Below are 20400 nucleotides of genomic sequence, written 5' to 3'. Positions count from 1 at the left end.
TTATGCATTGTTACCTTATTATGGTTATCTTCTATATGTATGGATGTATGTGTGTGCGTGTGTGTGTGTGTGTGTGTGTGTGTGTGCTTTGCATGTCACGGTTAAAGATATATGTTTGTCCATCACACATACATGCGTACATTTAAGTTGACATACTACCTTTACCACGTGTATCATTATTGCAATCTTTCAATCAATAGATTTCTAGCATTACAATTAAGATTAAGGGCATTCAAGGGATTTTATCCTATTTCGCCATATCCCATATGTTATGTTATGTTAAATAGGTCTTAGAGCCACACTCAGTTTATAGGTCTGGTTCAATATTCTTGCAATGGACAATATGTTGCGTTGGTTTGAGAGTATTTTCATTGCAACAATTTGGGTTATCAGACCTGCAAATAAATTGACATCGGTTCGGCCAAATGCCTTAGTCTGTAGAATAAATATATTCTCATAATACTATATTTAAAAAAAAATATATGCCCTTCCGCCACAACATCATAAGAAAACGTCGCCTAGGTATTCCACGAAGGAATACAGATAATTCATCAAACAAGATGTCTGATGTCAACAGACATCACTCATTTTGTCCAATGTGAGCAAAAAGGAGGTTAATAATCTTGCCAAAGGAAAATAACGAAAGTGGCTGAAGCGGGGTTCGAACCCGGGTCCTTCCGGGTCACAGTGCAATGCCTTAACCACTCGGCCACTTCGCCCCCACCGATAATACTATAATATTAATAATAATTATAACATACTAGCAGGTATTCCCGTTCTACTAATGGAGACGAAGGGCTAAGCTACCTGATTTGCGAAGCACATTACACGCAACGACTATAAAAAGTGAACTGAGGCCGAACTGTTTGCAACTCATAACAGATCGATGAGTTTGGAATCTAGATAGAAAAATTAAACTGAGACTTGAGACCCAAATGGTTTCAACAAATTATAGATTTAGAAGTTTGGAAGCTAGACTTCGTAAAAAAATGTACTTTTACTTACTTACTGAGCCCGCCCCTTGGGGCGCTCAACATGAGCCACAAGTCTTCGCCATTCTGTCCTGTCCTCCATAAGCGTACGCAGCTCCTGGGTGTTGTCCATTCCTGTGTCATCTATCAGACAGTCAATGTAAGTTTTATTTTGCCTGCCTCTGCTTCTGGTTCTCACAGGTGGTTCCCATAGCACAAGACTGCTTGCAATCTCCTCCTTGTGTCTCCAGCAGTGCCCCGCAAGACTCAGTCTTCTCTTATATATCTTCGAAGTCACTTGGGGGAGGTCACTTAGAGCTCTTCATTTGATATGTGCTCTTTCCATAATGTAGATCTACATCTAAATCTAAAAATTCTAGCTTGCTGGACTGATTCTTAACCAAGAAGATAGACCAGGGGAGGCCTTCCGAAAGCTCCTTGTTCTAAGGGAAACAACCCAAATATTCCCTCAACTAATCCTAAGGAAAAATAAAAACTAATACTTTTAATTAACCCTGATAGGAAAAACAAATACCCTAGCACCTTCACTAAGACTTATGACTAACCCTAATAGGAAAAAAATCCTCCGACCTCGAGCTAACCCTAATAAAATAGAAAAAAAAATAATCTAGGACTGCTTTGCACTACCTTTCAATACTTCACAAATCAAAATGGTGTTCGAGAATCAAAACAATGGCCAAATAAGATCATTTTAAACTTTCACTAATCTTCAAGGTTTGTTCTAGAGTTTTTTAAATGCTTCTATATGATGACAAATTGAATAAATAAACGCCTGACAAAAGGTCCACGGTTAAAATACAAATTGCAAAAAAAATACTAGAACGAGGAGCTTTCGAAAGGTCACCCTGGACCAAAATCTATGAGTTTGGAATCTAGACTTCGTAAAAAAATGTCTTTAGCTTCCTTTCTTACCTCTTTGACAATAATATGTGATTTCTTTTAGGTATGTGTTCGTTCAATTGCGGTGTAGCTGATCAAAGTGATTTTATAATGGCCGGGAGTGCAGGAATTCCTCGTTTTGATGGCAACTCTACATTTAATTTTTCATAATCTTTCTTTTATGATTTAGTGTAGACTCTATTATTTAAATTGTGAAGAAACCAAACATTATATTATATTAAAATCTCATAGCTACCGCTCTCCGCATTTTGTGCTTTAATCCAAATTTGAATGTTCTTGGTTTCTTAGTTTTGAAACTTTTAGAACTACATACAGTGTTTGGGGGTTTAGCTCCATTATAACAAGACATAATTTCATATTTCTGATAGTTTTAACGTTTAACCCTCTCCTGACCAACTATAGAAAAATCGTTACATTCGTTATTCAAATTTCTCTTCTACATCATACAATTTAAAGAAAATGAACAGTTTGTTGTAGAGCATGTTTTGCTAAAGAAATTATTTGTCTCCAAAACTTACTGCTATTATGTCTTGAGTGATAAATAATATATTTTTGTGTAAGTTGGGTGTGAAGTTTTGGGGAAAATCCTGAAAATAGCTGGTAAGGAGAGAGTTAAATTACTTCTCGGCATCTATTTCACTCCGAGCTCTCAGATTTGAGAGTTTTTTTTTCCAAGATCAAGTCATTTCAATCGATCGATATTTGAAGTTCGTGATTTCTGGCCAAAAATTTAAATACGTGTTTTTTTTCCGGGAGACCTTCCGAAAGCTCCTCGTGCTATCATATCTTTCAATTAGTATTTTCACCGTGGACCTTTTGTCAGGCGTTTATTTATTCAATTTGTCATCATATAGAAGCATTAAAAAATTATAAAACAAACATTCATAGATTTGTGAAAGTTTAAATTTTCATAATTTGACCATTGTTTTGATTCTCGGCCGCCAATTTGATTTGTGAAGTATTGAAAGATAGTGCAAAGCAGTTCTAGGTTTTTAAAAAAAAATTCTATTAGGGTTAGCTCGAGGTCGGAGGATTTTTTTCTATTAGGGTTAGTTTAAATAAATAGAGCTTTTTATATAGCGCAATATCCACTAAACGTGCTCAAAGCGCTTTACAAGGAGTCCCTGGTCAACAGCAACATTTGACATGTAAGACGGGACATGACGCCTGTTAGGCGATATAATAATTATTCGGACAAAGACAACGCTGTTAACGGCCAGGTACTCATTTTACACCTGAGAGAATGTGAGTAAAGAGCCTTTTCCAAGCACTCAACTATGCGCCGAGCGCGAGGCTCGAACCCAGGACCTTCCGATCCGAAAGCGAGTGTCATACCACTAGACCACATAGCCGAACATTAAAAATTATACAACAAACATTCATAGATTTGTGAAAGTTTAAAATTTCATAATTTGACCATTGTTTTGATTCTCGGCCGCCAATTTGATTTGTGAAGTATTGAAAGATAGTGCAAAGCAGTTCTAGGTTTTAAAAAAAAATTCTATTCGGGTTAGCTCGAGGTCGGAGAATTTTTTTCAATTAGGGTTAGTTATACGTCTTAGCAAAGCTATTAGGGTGTTTGTTTTTCCTATTAAGATTAGTTAAAGGTACTAAGTTGTATTTTTTCTTAGGAATAGTTATATATATATATTAGATTGTCATAATAATATAGGTGAAAATGTGTGGGTGTAAATTGTGTAAATCTTCCCTTGCACTCACGCACACACATACACACATATTTACACACACACACACACACACACACACACACACTTTCACCTATATCCAAAGGGTAGCAAGCAATTGCTATCGTCCGAGTCATGATATGGAAACAGAGATAAACTCCAGGTCTAATGGCTTTGAAGAACTACTTTTATCTTAGTCTAAATAATTCCAACATCATACCGTTTTGAGACTATGAATTGCGGCTATGTCAGCACTTGTTGGTATGCCAATCGCTTTCTGATCGGATGGTCCTGGGTTCGAGCCTCGCTCGGCTAATAGTTGAGTCTTTTGAAAAAGTCATTTTTACTCACATTCTCTCACCGTACTCCTATGTGAAATAAATACCTGACCGTTAATTGCGTTGTCTGTCAGAAGAAATTTCTTTTAGTAATAATCGCCTAACAGGCGCCATGTCTCCTTCTATATGATACGTGTTACTGTTGGTCAGGGACCCTTTGTAAAACGCTCTGATGACGTTTATTGAATATTGCGCTATATAAAAGCTGAAATTATTATTATTTTCTAACCTTCTCCTTACCAACAATAGGAAAATCGTGAGAGTCGTTACAATACAACCAACATTTTTCTCATTCAGAGGTCTTTTGTACATCACACAATTTGAAGAATATTGTTGTTATCGTTATAAGAACTAAATAAAATATTGTAGCATGTTCTTTTTCCCTTTGAGTCAAAGTTTTACAATTCTATAGGGAATGAGATTAGCGGAAGAGTAGCGTCCCTTGATTGGACATCACCCATAGTCTGTGATGTCACCGGCAGAAAAGTTATTAGAGAGAGAACGTCATGTTGGTTGTGCGCATGCGTCTCTCGTCCTCGCTTCCGATGAAAGCGGCTTGAGACACTTCAAAACCAAATTGACGTTCTCTCTGTAAGGTGACGTCCAATCAAGGGACGCTACTCTTCCGCTAATCTCATTCCCTATATTGTGCTATGTGATAATGACGTTTTGAGGAAAATCCCGAAAATGGTCAGAAAGGAGTGAGTTAACTCCCTTCTTACCAGACATTTTTAGAATTCCCCCCCCCCCAAAAAAAAATAAAAAAAAATAAAAAAAATAATTGAAAAATAAAAAAGTCACACCCACCCAACACAAAAATAGACTTTTCCTTACCAAACAAACAAAAAAATAGTAACAAGTGCATTCTATACAGAATGTTGTTCAGCACAACAATGTCTACAACACAGTATTTTGTATTTATAGCTGTAATCAAAGCATTTCTTCACATTTTTTTGATGTACAAGAGAAATCAGAATGAGAAAATTGTCGGTTGCATCGTAATGAATGTGACAATTTTCCTATGGTTGGTAAAAAAAAAAATTAAAAAATTATGCCTTTTGCGCCACTATATCCTAAGATATCGTCGCCTAGGCATTCCACGAAGGAATATAGATAACTCATCAAACAAGATGTCTGATGTCAAGAGGAATCACCCATGTTGTCCAAGTGAGCAAATTGGGAGTTAATAATCTCGCTCAAGGAAAAAAAAACGAAAGTGCCTGAAGCGGGGCTCGAACCCGGGTCATTCGGATCACAGTACAATGCCTTTACCACTCGGCCACTTCGCCGGTCGGTAAGGAGAGGGTTAAATGATTTCTCTTATTTCTTGTACTAGTTATGAGAGGACGGCCCCGGCCTACCAAACCACCAGGACCTATGACGACAGTGTCTACAACAACAAAAGCATCGATCAAGTTAGGGCCGGATGATAAGTCATTAACAGAATAAACTAGAAGTCACTTATATGTGACCCTTCGTCTCGAAACGGTATTAAGTCGGGATGAATTGGACCCCGAAAAGTGACTTTAGAATTAAATTGATAGTTAAATTCCAAATTTTGAGCTTTTGCATTGTGAAAAATTCTCTTCATTCTCTTACATAACAAATCGAAACAAACCTCAGTTTCATGTTTTTGTCAATAAATTCAATTTTTATGCCCCCCGAGTCATCCCGACATAATACCGTTTAGAGACGGTGGGTCACATATAACTTGTGTGGCTATGTCGTGGTCTTGTGGTATGACATTCGCTTTCGGATCGGAAGGTCCTGGGTTCGAGCCTCGCTCGGCGCATAGTTGAGTCCTTGGAAAAGGCTCTTTACTCACATTCTCTCACCGTATTCAGGTGTAAAATGAGTACCTGGCCGTTAACAAAGTTGTCTCTGTCAAAAATTTTTTTGTAATATCGCCTAACATGCGTCATGTCCCGTCCTACATGTTAAATGTTGATGTTGACCAGTGACCCCCTGTAAAGCGCTTTGAGCACTTTTAGTGGATATTGCGCTATATAAAGGTCAATTTTTTTTAATGAGTACCTGGCCGTTAACAGAGTTGTCTCTGTCCAAAAAAATATATTGTAATATCGCCTAATAGGCGTCATGTCCCGTCCTACATGTTAAATGTTGCTGTTTGGTCAGTGACTCCTTGCAAACCGCTTTGAGCACGTTAAAGTTTGAGTTTTGATAATAACCCTGTGTCCAGCAGTCATTCGATCGCTGGGTCCATATAGTCTTTCCGAAAGCACACAGTATCTCAATATTTTCTTTTTTTTAAAAAGATTTTCAAGCATACTTTTCTTCTTTCAATTGTTTCAAGTGTGCGGCTATGTGGTCTAGTGGTATGACACTCGCTTTCGGATCGGAAGGTCCTGGGTTCGAGCCTCGCGCGGCGCATAGTTGAGTCCTTGGAGAAGGTTCTTTACTCACATTCTCTCACCGTACTCAGGTGTAAAATGAGTACCTGGCCGTTAACAGCGTTGTCTCTGTCCCAAACATTTGTAATATCGCCTGACAGGCGTCATGTCTTGTCCTACATGTTATGTGTTGCTGTTGGCCAGGGTTCCCTTGTAAAGCGCTTTGAGCACGTTTAGTGGATATTGCTCTATATAAAAGCTCAAGTTTTTTTTTTTCATCCTATTTTTAAAAAATATATATCTTTATAATAAATTCCCACACAGTTGTTAGAGGACGGCCTAAACCTCCAGCACATCTTTTGAAACAGCAATCGACTTCTACTTCAGTCCCAGATCAGTCTCTCGAAGGCGGAGCAAAGGGTACGTCATCACCATCATCATCGTTGCCTTTTTCACCCTCGGAATAGGCGTAACTATTGTTAACTTAGATCGTGGCCTTCGTAAAGTTATGTCCTGACACTGACCAAAAAACGACGTCAAAATGCCAGTCTTTTGCCACAAAAGAAAACAAATCGTGAGTTGAATTCAATAGTTCAACCAATGAAATGACTTGTTTCCATGAGCTCTACTAACGACAACTCACTAGGTGGTGCAAAAACCAAATAATGACGTCAAACTGCCAGTCCTTTTGGATTTCAGTGTCAGGCTATAACATAACGATGGCTACGCTTAGATATCCTGACACTAGAAGCCTCTAAGACTGATAATTTGACGTCATTTTTTAAAGATTTGTGTAGTAGTCTTTAGTAGAGCTCAAGTTGAATACAACGCACGGTTTGTTTTCTTTTGTGGCCAAAGAATTGTCTTTTGACGTCATTTTTTGGTCAATGTCTGGCTGTAAGTTAATGATGGCTACGGTATAGGCCACAGAAAAACAGTTTCCATCCTTCTCGACCCTGAGCTAATTTTTTTGTTATCTCGTTCCATGTCTTATGGTTTCTCTGTATATCAGCTTCTTTAATTCTTCTCCATGTTACTTGTGGCCTTCCCCTTGATCTTCTGCCCTGAGGGTTCCAGTCAAATACTTTCTTTGTTATAGTGGAGTCATTCTTTCTAAGGGTGTGTGTCCAATCGTAGCCATCGTTATGTTATAGCCTGACACTGAAATGCGAAAGGACTGGCAGTTTGACGTCATTTTTTGGTTTTTGCACCGCCTAGTGAGTTGTCGTTAGTAGAGCTCATGGAAACAAGTTATTTCATTGGTTGAACTATTGAATACAACTCACGATTTGTTTTCTTTTGTGGCAAAAGACTGGCATTTTGACGTCATTTTTTGGTCAGTGTCAGGCCATAACTTTACGAAGGCCACGGTCCAATCCACCGCCATCGCCTTCTTCCTATTTCATCTCCCACTGGTTTCTGTTGTGCTCTTTTTGCCATACTTTTTCATTTTTAATTCTATCCATCCATTTTATTTTTGAGTAGCTTACGCATGCACCTGTTGACGAAACTCTGTAGCCTCCTTTCCATGCCTGCGATGGTACGTGACGTCATTTAATTATTTGTAGTCATGATGACCCAAATAATAGTCATGGGACGTTGATAATAATAATAATAATAATAATAATAATAATAATAATAATAATAATAATAATAATAATAATAATAATAATAATAATAATAATAATAATAATAATAATAATAATAATAATAATATATCTTTATTGTCCTAAAAAAAGTGTCAATTTGTATTAAAAATTTGGGCCAGAAAACTCGTCCTTCAAAAATCGATCAATTAAAACGGCTAACAAGATGGGGATCGTTTTAATCGATTCATGTTTGAAGATCGAGATTTCTGGCTAAATTTTAAAAATATTTGTTACGACAGAGTAATGTGTTAAGATTACGTGTAAATCCTCCCCCACACCCCCCAACCAGAAAACAAAAACAAAACAAAACAAAATAAAACAAAACAAACAAAAAAAAACAACTTGTGCGGCTATGTGGAATATGACACTCGCTTTCGGATCGGAAGGTCCTGGGTTCGAGCCTAGGAAATAACACTTTACTCACATTCTCTCACCGTACTCAGGTGTAAAATGAGTACCTGGCCGTTGTCTGTCGGATAATTTGTAATATCGCCTAAAAGGCGTCATGTCTTGTCCTACATGTTACGTGTTGCTGTTGGACAGAGACACTTTGTAAGGCTCTAGTTTTAGTTTTAGAATACCCAGAATTATTTTATTATCGCATCATTATTTCACAGAAATAGGGGAAGGTTCCAACGTTGATGGTGACGGGCCTCCTACACCGACAGATAGTGGAACCCACGGAGACAATTCAGGGAGCTCCCACGATGATAAAGATGTTGTTGGCGGCGATGGAAATGATAATGATGGTGCTAACTCTTCAAATAATTGAAGGTATATAGATAACAACAAGAGATGAAGAGAGTAGAAAAGTGCCAGAAGACAATAGAGAATAAAATTTTTTTTAAATAGCGGTGATGGGGTTTGAACCCGCGACCTTATTGGTACGACAACTCCGCCTGTCCGGTGAGAGCGTGACTCTACCGTATGAGCTATCCACGAACCCAAAAAAAAATCGTTTCAAACTCAGGTCATTCATTACTAGAGCCTTCTCTCACCGACTACTGGAGACCGCGGGTCCAACACACACACACACACACACACACACACACACACACAACCAACGCGAAGTATTTAGCTAGCAGTTAAGCTTAATAGCCAATATTCGCAACACAAACATATAACATAGAATCAATTGAGACATTGAGTATGCTCCGGTATATGGGGTGAATTTTTTTTTTGGGATTCGTGGATAGCTCATACGGTAGAGTCACGCTCTCACCGGCCAGGCGGAGTTGTCGTACCAATAAGGTCGCGGGTTCAAACCCCATCACCGCCGCGAAAAAAAAAAATTATTCTCTATTGTCTTCTGGCACTTTTCTACTCACTTCATCTCTTGTTGTTACCAACATAAGTGCCTGCTCCACTCACTTTTCTGAGGTATATAGATAGTACCGTCACTGCCTTTAGTTAAAGGCAAGTCTTAATTCTCCAGCACATCTATAATATGATCTATAAATCAATTCAGTGTTTCGTGTAGCCCATGTTAAATATTTGCCAACGGGCATAGAATTAGTGGCAAATCTAATTCACTCCCACCAAATCCAAGCATCAGTAACACACTGTATAGTCACCTGGAACAACTATAAAAGACGTCTAACTTCTACGTCATGACACAAGACCGAAGGGCTAGATCTCAGGTGGTCGCTAGTTTGGATAAGTAAGTAAGTAAGTGGCAAATCTAAAAAAAAATATTAAACTAATTTTTATAGATTGATATACTAGTAACTTGTGAAACTTTTTTTTTTTCAATATTTATGGTAATTCTATCACCTGTTGACTTAATTGATTATTTAGAAAATCTGCCCAGGTATAATTAGTAATCGGTCATTAATTTGACCTTGGGAATCGCCATCGGCCACCCTAATGCCAGATTCATTTAGAGCGCACCTGCAGACTTTATTACAGGACCGGTTTTTGATCGTTAATAGGGAATGAGATTAGCGGAAGAGTAGCGTCCCTTGATTGGACGTCACCTTACAGAGAGAACGTTATTTTGGTTTTGAAGTGTCTCAAGCCGCTTTCACCGGAAGCGAGGACGAGAGACGCATGCGCACAACCAACATGACGTTCTCTCTCTAATAACTTTTCCGCCGGTGGCGTCACAGACTATGGGTGGCGTCCAATCAAGGGACGCTACTCTTCCGCTAATCTCATTCTCTATCGCTCAAACTATTCGTCTCGATCCAAGCTAATTTCCCCAAACATTGCGGACACTCCTCTAACTAGTATTTTAAAACTTGTTGTAATGTGTCATGACCTGCAAAACACCATTCAGTGTCAGGCATTCGCTTTGGGTGACTCACTCTTTGCTCCATTAACCCTCTCCTTCCCAGCCATTTTCAGGATTTTCCCCAAAACTTCACACCCAACTAACACAAAATAGATTTTTTACCAGTCAAACAATAGGGAATGAGATTAGCGGAAGAGTAGCGTCCCTTGATTGGACGTCACCCACAGCGGCGTAGCATGGTCATTTAGGAGCATGGGGCTGGATTTGAGATGTCGCATGAATATTATCTTTTAGTTATGGATATGAGAGAGAGAGAGAGAGAGAGAGAGAGAGAGAGAGAGAGAGAGAGAGAGAGAGAGAGAGAGAGAGAGAGAGAGAGATTTGATGCACTCAATTATTTGTGTGTTCTTTGTAAATAATGCCTGGCTAAGGATAAGCGATAGCCACTGTCAATCTGTGCACCTATGTGAACAGTACCAACGGTTTTCAATCTAGTGGTGATATTTAAATGTAAGTTAGACTTCTGATGGTTCAATGCTCTCTGTGTTAAATTTTTCAAACAGGTAAATCCATTTCTTGTCCAACACAATTTTGTATTGCTGTTATCGCCAAACAAAATACAATTAAAACAAAATAAACTCTTCTTTTCTATTCTCACCGTAAGCCAAGGAAAACGACTATACCAATCTTTATCAAATTAAATGACCGATTCTATTTCCCGTCTTTAATAGTGAGTACAAAATCGTTTGGTTGAAGGGGACCACAGACTACTAGGAGTCTTATATTCTCTATGATGGGGACCGAGACTTTTAATCAAAAGTTTATTTTCCCTATTCAAAGAACTGGCATTGATAGTCAACAGGTAATAGACGTGATTCATCACACTTAATAATAGCAATTAATTAAAATTTTAAAAACAGACACTGCACACATCAGATTAACACTCGAATTATCAGTAAACATACATACAGTCTCACACTCAAGTTAAAAGGGACAAGTGGAATTCAATATCACATGCCTGACACGCCTCGAAGAGGGATGGGTAACAGGTACAACACGATTGCCATTAATGGAATAATTAGGTCATTGTTTGTGGCTGCGAGTAAGAAAGCCACAATGACTCAGTTCAAAGTCAAGATGCCTCTTCATGCCCACAGTCATAGCACACGGCAAACGTGAAATGCATCGCCTGGTTGTACCGTGGGAATATGGCTGGAAGCCTTCTCAACCTTTAAAGCCACACGCTGTACTGATTGGTCAGGGGCACGAGTATGACTCGAGCTGTAGTAAATTCTAAGCGGTGTGATTGGTTCAAGTTTTGAGGCTCTGTAAGGGTTTTTCAACACCAGGTCAACAATGAATTTCATTGTTTGTGAAACAGAAAATTAAAAGTGTGACTTTTTATTGTTAAATTATTACAAATTATCAAGACAATGACGACCTGTGGCTTAGCCTTAATAGCCTTTAAGGCCCTACGCCACTGGTCACCCATAGTCTGTGGCGTCACCGGCGGAAAAGTTATTAGAGAGAGAACGTCAAGTTGGTTGTGCGCATGCGTCTCTCGTCCTCTTCCTATAGCAGTAAAATTCTTGCGATGCATAATTTCTTTAGCAAAACATTTTCTACAACACACTGTTCTTTTTCTATAAATGTTATGATAGACAAAAGAAATTTAAATAAGAAAAGTGTTGGTTGTTTCTTAACGAATGTGACGATTTTCCATAGTTGGCAATGAGAGGGTTTAACCAACTCGACTGTAACTTTTGGCCCATAGTAAAAACTGATCACCCAACTGGCTGTCTAAAACAAGAACAAAGAGCATAATGACGTCAACTTCATTTCTTCGAAATAATTTGATTTTTATCATTTCAGGTATTCACTGATTGGGGGGATTATCAATGTCAAGTTATCACACTGGAGCTTACAGAAATTATGTATTTATTTATAATGACAATGGAAAAGAAACCCACCATATTGACGTGTCATTCTCTAACCGTGTAACTGGAAAGAAAGCCCTAGCTCAAGTTGCGGCTCTGCGCTGCGGCTAACGCCTGGGTTATTCCAGTCTTCTCTTGGAATAGACCCTAGAGACAAATTTCCCCTATGGGATGAATAAAGGGAATTTTAAAAAAAATTATTTTTTATTTAAAATCTTTTTTTTTTTAGCTTTGTGCGGCTATGTGGTCTTGTGATATGATGACACTCGCCTTCGGATCGGAAGGTCCATGGTTCGAGTCACCCTCTGAGCGGCGCATAGTTGATTGAATCCTTGGAAATGACTTTTTGATCACATTATGTCACCGTACTGAGGTGAACAATGATTACCCAGCCGTTAACAGCGTTGTCTCTGTCGAGAAAAAGATGTACTATCGCTTAATATACCTCATGGTCTTCCTGCCATGTTTGTTGCTTTTGGCAACCCATTGTAAGCGCTTTGAGCACGTTTAGTGGATACTGTTAGTGACCATAACGCCTTTCAGATCATCTCTTACTTAGTTCGGACGACAAGGCGCAGTAGAGATAGTACATATCAACAAAACATGACGGATATTTCTTTGCATCAAAAACGTCTGCAATGAACTCTGTAAAATTTCGTCAAAACTAGTTACATGGTTAGAGAATGCCATCGTCGATATATATATATATATATATATATATATATATATATATATATATATATATAATATATATATATATATCCGCCATCTTGACACGATATCGATATGTGACCAATCATCTTATACTGAAATGTTTTTATGTCTGAGTAAATCAAATGCTGTATCTTAGGCCTGAGTCATGACATTTTAGTAACTCAAAAAGCGTCTATAGTAAAGATTAAGTATAGTTTCCTATAACACCAAGGCCTAATTCATGATATTTTGGTAACTAAAAGAGCTTATGAAGTAGAGAATGAATGTAGATTTTTACATTGCCCACGGTCTGAGTCATATTTTAGCAACTCAAAAGGCGTCTATAGTGAAGGGTAAGCATAGTTTCCTATCTAACTTCCTAAAAGGCAAAATGCCTAAATTCATGATATTTTGATAAATAAAAAGGCTTATGGAGTTGAGAATGAATGTAGATTTTTATACTGCCCACGGTCTGAACTATGATATTTTAGTAGCTCAAAAAGATTCTATAGTAAAGAAAGAATGTAGTCTCTTACACTGCTCACGGCCTAAATTATGGCATATTAGCAACTCAAAAGGCCTCTGTTGTAAATAATAATTGTGGTTTCTTATACTGCCAAAGGCCTAAGTTATGACATTTTGATAGCCCAAAGCTTCTATATTAAAGAATCAATGTAATTTTCACACTGGCCACGGCCTAAATCATGACATTTTAGTAACTCAAAAGGTATCTAGTTTAAAGAGAAGTGAGTGGAGTAGGCACTTATGTTGGTAACAACAAGATATGAAGTGAGTAGAAAAGTGCCAGAAGACAATAGAGAATAAAATTTTTTTTCGCGGCGGTGGTGGGGTTTGAACCTGCGACCTTATTGGTACGACAACTCCGCCTGGCAGGTGAGAGCGTGGCTCTACCGTGTGAGCTATCCACGAACACAAAAATATTCGTTTCAAACCCAAAGTCATTTCTAGATCCCTCTCTCACCCACTTCTTGAGATCGCCGATTCGTTCACCACCATCGCGAAGTAATTTTGACCAGCAGTTAAGCTCAATAGCTCAAAAAAATTTTATTCTCTATTGTCTTCTGGCACTTTTCTACTCACTTCATATCTTGTTGTTACCAACATAAGTGCCTGCTCCACTCACTTTTCTGAATTAAAAATTCACCCCATACGCCGGAGCATACTCAATGTCTCAATCGTTTCTATGTTATATGTTTGTGATGAGAATATTGGCTATTGAGCTTCTATATTAAATAATTAATGTAATTTTCACACTGGCCACGGCCTAAATCATGACATTTTAGTAACTCAAAAGGTATCTAGTTTAAAGAATGAATCTGGTTTCTTACACTGCCAAAGGCTAATTCGTAAAATTTTGGTTACTCAAAAGAGATCTATAGTAAAGAATAATTGTGGTTTCTTACACTGCCAATGGCCTAAATCATGACATTTCGGTAGCTCAAAAGGCTTCGATTCAATAGTAAATAATGAGTGTAGTATCGTGCACTGTCCACGGCCTTAATCATGACATTTTGGTAATTCAAGAGGATTATAAAGATAAGAAATAATGTCGTTTCTTACACTGTCCACGGCCTAAATCATGATGTTTTAGTAACTTAAAAGGCCTCTAAGGTAAAGATTAAATGTATTTTCTTGCACTGCCATTGACCTAATTCATGAAATTGTGGTTACTGAAAAAGATTCTATAGTAAAGAATGAATGTAGATTTTTTACACTGCCCACGACCAAAATCATGACATTTTGCCAACTAAAAAGGCCTCTATAGTAAAGAATAATTGTGGTTTCTTACTGCCAAAGGCTTAATTCATGAAATTTAGGTTACTCGAAAGGCCTCTATAGTAAATAATGAACGTAGTTTCTTACATTGCCCACGGCTTAAATCATGACAAATTAGTTACCCAAAAGGCCTCTAAGGTAAGGCATGAAAGTAGTTTCTTACACTGCCCAAAGCCAAGTAAAAAATATTGTAAGTTTAATCGTTCTGCTTCAAATTTCAATTTCAATTTCAAACTGGTAATTTCAAATACCTTGACAAAATACAGGATTGAGAAGGCTGGTCACATTTATGACATATCGTGTCAGATTGGTATTATATGCCTAAAAATTGAATGTATCGTTGAAATACTTAGAAATATCAACAACAACAAATTATGTATTTAACGGAATCAGTTATACCTACTTATTCTGCTACAGAAGACAAAATTCACCAAAGTTTTGTATTTATTAGGACTAGTAATGAAATCAAATTTTATCTTTTAAATCACCAAGTATTTAGGGTTTTTTTTGTTTGTTGACAAGTCAAATACGTGACCCATTGTATTGGTGCGGTTTTATGTCGAAGTGATTTAAAAAAGGAAAATTGAATTTGTAGTAAATACTGATATCAGATCTATTGAGAGGAATGAATAATCTCGTTTCATATTATGCGAAAACTAAAATTTTATACGTCTGATTATTTTAACTTTAATTCCACTTTTTGACACCTGGGTCACCGTGACCAAAATACAGACCTGCCTACTTGGAATTTGAAAAAAAAATTCGTAATTTTCAGGTATATTTACATATAATACGCTAAAACTACTTTTAAAATTAACCGATCTGTCCAAAATATGTTTAAATAATGCTTTTCATTGCTTTATGTGAGTAGGTGACTTTCAAAACGCACTAAGTCCTATTTTCACCATTAAAAGAAAACCTCAATTTTTAAAGTCATTTTTTAGTGACTTAAAGAGGAAAATACTTGTCCTGTGTGCCTCATCATAGAACAATACCCTGAGTGGTCTGAAACTCTAACTTTTCTCTGGTGATTTCTATGGAGTCGAAAAGATAGCCTGAGATTGTTGACTCATTTTCTATCAGGATGAGACGTGGGACGTCTTGAAAGTCAGATTCTCATGTACTAGCTCAGGCAAAAACAGTTTAGTTTCTAGAAGTTTTTTGAATTAAAGATTTTTATATAACTGCCAGTTTGTAGCCAAAAATTCGTAGATCTACGAAATTTTTGTAGTGGTAGGCAGGTCTTAGAATACCAGTTTGAAGAGGTGGGTTACATATCTATTATTATTGTTATTTTACCATTGCAATTTTTTATGATTATAATCGTTGATATTTGGACTGTATATTTCCTTTGGTTTCATCATTTAAAACATTAGTAGCAAATAATATAGGCTTCGTTGTGTTTCGCAGTTAGACATTTCAAATATGTTACCGCACTCGACTTAGGTGAAAATGGATACCTAGCTATGGATATGAAAGTGATATCCGTGCAGGCACAGTTTGAGTTTTTTCGAACGAATCTGATTTCACATGAGTGATGGGGAAAGTGAGTCTGTCAGAAATAATTTGTGATTCACTAGTTCTATCCAAATACTGGCATACGATTATAAATGCTTAATATCACAGGAATTGGGAAATATTCCGGCTTTATGAACCATTCGACGTGGCCGAGTGGTTAAGGCATTTCACTGTGACTCGGAAGGTCCTAGGTTCGAGTCCTAGCTTCAGGCACTTTCGTTTTTTTTCCTTGGGCAAGATTATTAACCCCCAATTTGCTCACATGGACAACATGGGTGATTCATGTTGACATCAGACATATTGTTTCATGAATTATCTATATTCCTTCGTGGAATACCTTGGCGACGATTTCTTATGATATCGTGGCGAAAGGGCATACTTTTTTTTATGAACCGTTGGGGTCAATGGAACTATTTGGGTAATTTCTTTTAAACTATGAAAAGCGACAAAAAAGGGCAAGAATGCCATAGAGATGTCTCAAATAAAAAAATTGACCCATCAATGGTCATATAATTTTATATACTGGATGTTCATTAAACGTTATTTTGCGTGCATACTTGAATACCATACAGATATTCGTGTTAAAGTAAATTATATACTCGTAGATGTGGGTGGCACCAAGGTTCTTCGATCCATTCTAGATTTGACAGTGGTCTTACGCCTGCCATGCTTTGTTACGTTAGTAGCTTTCGATACGATTTTTTCATATTCATATCTTTTATTTTATACACTAATGCACTACGAATACGAGTATACTTCTTCTTCTAGGTTCCATGCCTGGTCCAGGATTCGGATACTGCATGAATTATCTCTCTCCATTCCTCCCTGTCTCTTGCTTTTTCAAACAGCTCTTGGATTGTTAGGTTGGTGAAGCCCTTCAGTTGGTCTATGAGTGTTTTTCTTTGTCTCCCCCGGGCGCGTTTACCAGGTATTTTTCCACAACTTGCCAGGTATTCATTCTTATCTTTCCTTACTATGTGTCCGAGTACAAGTATACAATTACGTGTAAATTACAGAAAAATCCCAATTTCTTTTCTTAAATTATAGAGCCATTCCTAAATAAAATGGCAACTATTCGTCCGTTCTAACGAGTATCATCCGCATTCATTGCCGCACTTCAGGACGGATGGGGTTATTTTCTTTTATCCTCGCTGTACATCACAGTTAAGCTGATCAATAATTTACCGTTATTTCTTAATATTATAAGATTCGATTCTTCAAAGTTACAAGCCGTGTCAACGCAACTATATATATGTCAGTGTATGACATAATCAGTCGGAAGGTGAAAATTTTGAATTTGCATATTTTTTTTTCCGCATTTTCTGAAACAATAGCAGTTGCATAACCAAGCGACGATGTTGGCAGTTGCAAGGTTTATCAACATGAAGATTTGCTCAAATACACTTATTTAGAAATTGAAAATAACCCAAAGAACATAAGAGCACACAAAGAAGGGAACTAAACAAGCGGTAGAGGGTGTGTGAAAAGAGTATTTGGTAGGTACCATTTGAATTGCTGGGTGGAGAAAATAAAACTTTTGGGAACTACACTGACTTGTGTGGGAGATTGAGAACCTCTCAAACAGAGTGCATACTTATTTATTTACTCTCCTTTATTTATTTATCCAACTATCTATATTTATTGGTGTATCTATATATTATGTATTTGTATATATCTATAATTCTTTCAAAGGAATGTATTATTTCAATCTCAGAAAAATACTATTGTTTTGTAGCCTTACACACTACGATTGTTGCACTTTTATAACAAAATCTGTCTTTTTTATATCTTGATACGTATTTTACACACATATTTTCTTGCACTGAAATGTATTTGTCTACACACTAGATCTATATTTTCCTTATTAATCCGTCTTTGTGTAATTACACGGCACAGAAATAAACCATTGAGAATCAAATCACTCTTGTGTTACCATTGTTGATTTCTGTAACCAAGGTACACATACTTGCAGATCTCACGACTTCCGTTGATATACATTTATAAATAACAATATCTTTAACTCACTCAATCCTAGAGACTTTTGATACTTTTCAAAATTGGAAAAAAAATGTATTAAAATGATCATGTACATAGATAGTTTTCTTCAACTATCATTAACATGTAAAAACGAAAAACATTAGCTTTGATAAAACGCCTAAAACTTGTCTCATAAAAATGTAATAAATAGGCATGTGGTAAAAGTAACCCGGGTAAACTACGGATATAGTCGGTATTAGGGTTGAGTGAGTTAGAAAGAAGGGCCAACTACCTTTAATCACGAATGCTGATTAGTATATGCAGGTAGAGGAAACGCAATCAAAACATAAATAGCTCAATGATTTATTTACGTATCCATTGGATTTCGGATAAAAGATATTATATTAAGTTCAGTGCAACCCATAAAGCATGTCCGGGTTTAATAAGGTCCTGGTTAAAACAAGATGTTTTAAAATCTCCCTTGGCCATTAGTAAAAGTTACCGGCAAAAACAGGGAAATCTAAGAGCCTAATCGGTTGTAACAAGGGCGCCAAACCCACCGTGTTAGCCCACATTGGGTTCGGGTAAGCTGAAAGGTAAAGCAGATCTGCCTAGTAAGTAGTGCTACGAAAAATTTGTAGGAAAACGAATTTTCCGCTCCAACTAGAGAATTGCATTTTGGCTCAATAGGGAATGAGATTAACGAAGAGTAGCGTCCCTTGATTGGACGTCACCGGCGAAGAAGTTATTAGAGAGAGAACGTCATCATGGTTCGCGCTTGCGTCTCTCGTCCTCGCTTCCTGTGAAACCGCGCGGTTAGTTAGTTTCTCAGCGATCTTTAAGTTGACGTTCTCCCTGTAAGGTGACGTCCAATCAAGGGACGCTACTCTTCCGGTAATCTCATTCCCTATAAATATTGTTGAAAAGGAAAGTTTGATGCTTAGAAAGTATATGTTCCTGTCGGGAACCTCACCCAGACAAACCGAGATACTATGGCTATGCCCAACAATGAAAATAATGCAGTGATATATAGAACCAATTTTAATATAGGGAATGAGATTAGCGTCCCTTGATTGGACGTCACCCATAGTCTGTGACGTCACCGGCGGAAAAGTTATTAGAGAGAGAGCGCATTGACTTACTAATAATAGACCGGAAATCTCCACTGCGCGGCGGGGCAAAATGCGATGCTTTTTGCGTGCGCAGCCATTATCGCCTATATGACTCCACCCTCGGGTCTGCGTGTAGTACTCCCGCGCATTGTTCGAATGGCATGTATGGTTTACAACCGTATCGCCTCGTCGGTTATGAATGTTTCAACTTAGTTTGACTTATAACATCGACAGCAATACTCAGTCTAATTGAGTCAATCTATATACTGAAAGTAGAAAATCACGAAAATACACTATGGAGGTATGCATGCAACCAACATAATTGATAAACCCAATCATATTTCATCGATCTTGTTGTAGCAATACATCCCGATGGGCAGTGCACCTCCTACCCATTGAGTAAGTGTATGCAAATGATGGTGCAGAACTGCGTTTCTGTCTTAGCATCAACAACAGTCAGTGTGCAATGCAAGTGGGATTATAGGTATCGTAGACATGTCGGCATTTTCGTGTCTGATTCATGCTGCGTGCCACACAATAGCAATAGTGGTAAGCTAGGTCTTAGATAACCTATGTAATTTAACTTTTGTTGTTGTTGTTTCTTTATTTGTGTATGATATTTTATATTTTTATCTATAAATCCGCCTAAGCGAAAGCCCCTTAATGTGCTGATGCGAAAAGGCCCCGATTTTAAATATATTCCGCAACAAGCATTGATAATTGCTAATTGTTTTTTGGGTTTTTCTGTTTTGTTTTGTCAGTGCCTGAAGAAAAAGAAATGGAAAGGCTCATGTTGTGTTGCCTGGAATTGTTCTAATAGACAGACCAAGAGGTCCGAACTTCATTCTAATGACAGAGAAGAAGATCTTACCTTCCACCGTTTTCCTTCAAATCCTCCAATGAGAAAACAATGGATTGTCGCGATTAAACGACAGAAATTCACACCATCTCGGTTCACTAGAATCTGCAGCAAACACTTTACAGCCACAGACTTTACAGCGAGCAAAACAAGGCGGCGATTGAAAAAGACTGCAATTCCTTCCGTTTTTACATATCCACAACATTTGCAGCCGAAAACGGCCATCCAGAGGAGAAAATTAATAAGAAACCCAACTATGACCAGCAATCGACCATTTCGAACCAGTGAAAATCTAAATTCCGCTCTTCAAGACCACACGTACTTTTGTTCAAATGCAAATAAACAAACTAAACTAGAAA

At 37.5% G+C, this 20400-nt stretch overlaps 1 protein-coding gene across 4 annotated transcripts in view; it reads left to right on the top strand.

Moving 5' to 3' along the window:
• Window positions 1-12763, top strand: part of LOC144956580 (uncharacterized) — a 40475-nt gene extending 27712 nt beyond the window's left edge. For 3 of the 4 annotated variants that reach the window (XM_078887168.1, XM_078887170.1, XM_078887169.1), the window contains exons 11-14: window positions 5252-5344; window positions 6591-6686; window positions 8533-8689; window positions 12021-12763. In XM_078887168.1, the coding sequence (XP_078743294.1) occupies window positions 5252-5344; window positions 6591-6686; window positions 8533-8687 (344 nt within the window). In that variant the 3' untranslated portion in view covers window positions 8688-8689; window positions 12021-12763. The remainder of the gene's footprint in view (window positions 1-5251; window positions 5345-6590; window positions 6687-8532; window positions 8690-12020) is intronic. The other variant, XM_078887171.1, reaches the window with a different exon arrangement.
• The last annotated feature ends 7637 nt before the right edge of the window (window positions 12764-20400 follow it).

Source organism: Berghia stephanieae, chromosome 11 (assembly GCF_034508935.2).
Source record: "Berghia stephanieae isolate SIO BIC M18660-M18661 chromosome 11, UCSD_Bste_1.3, whole genome shotgun sequence".
Classification (NCBI taxonomy): Eukaryota; Metazoa; Mollusca; class Gastropoda; order Nudibranchia; family Aeolidiidae; genus Berghia; species Berghia stephanieae.
This window is presented reverse-complemented; position numbering and strand designations above follow the sequence as displayed.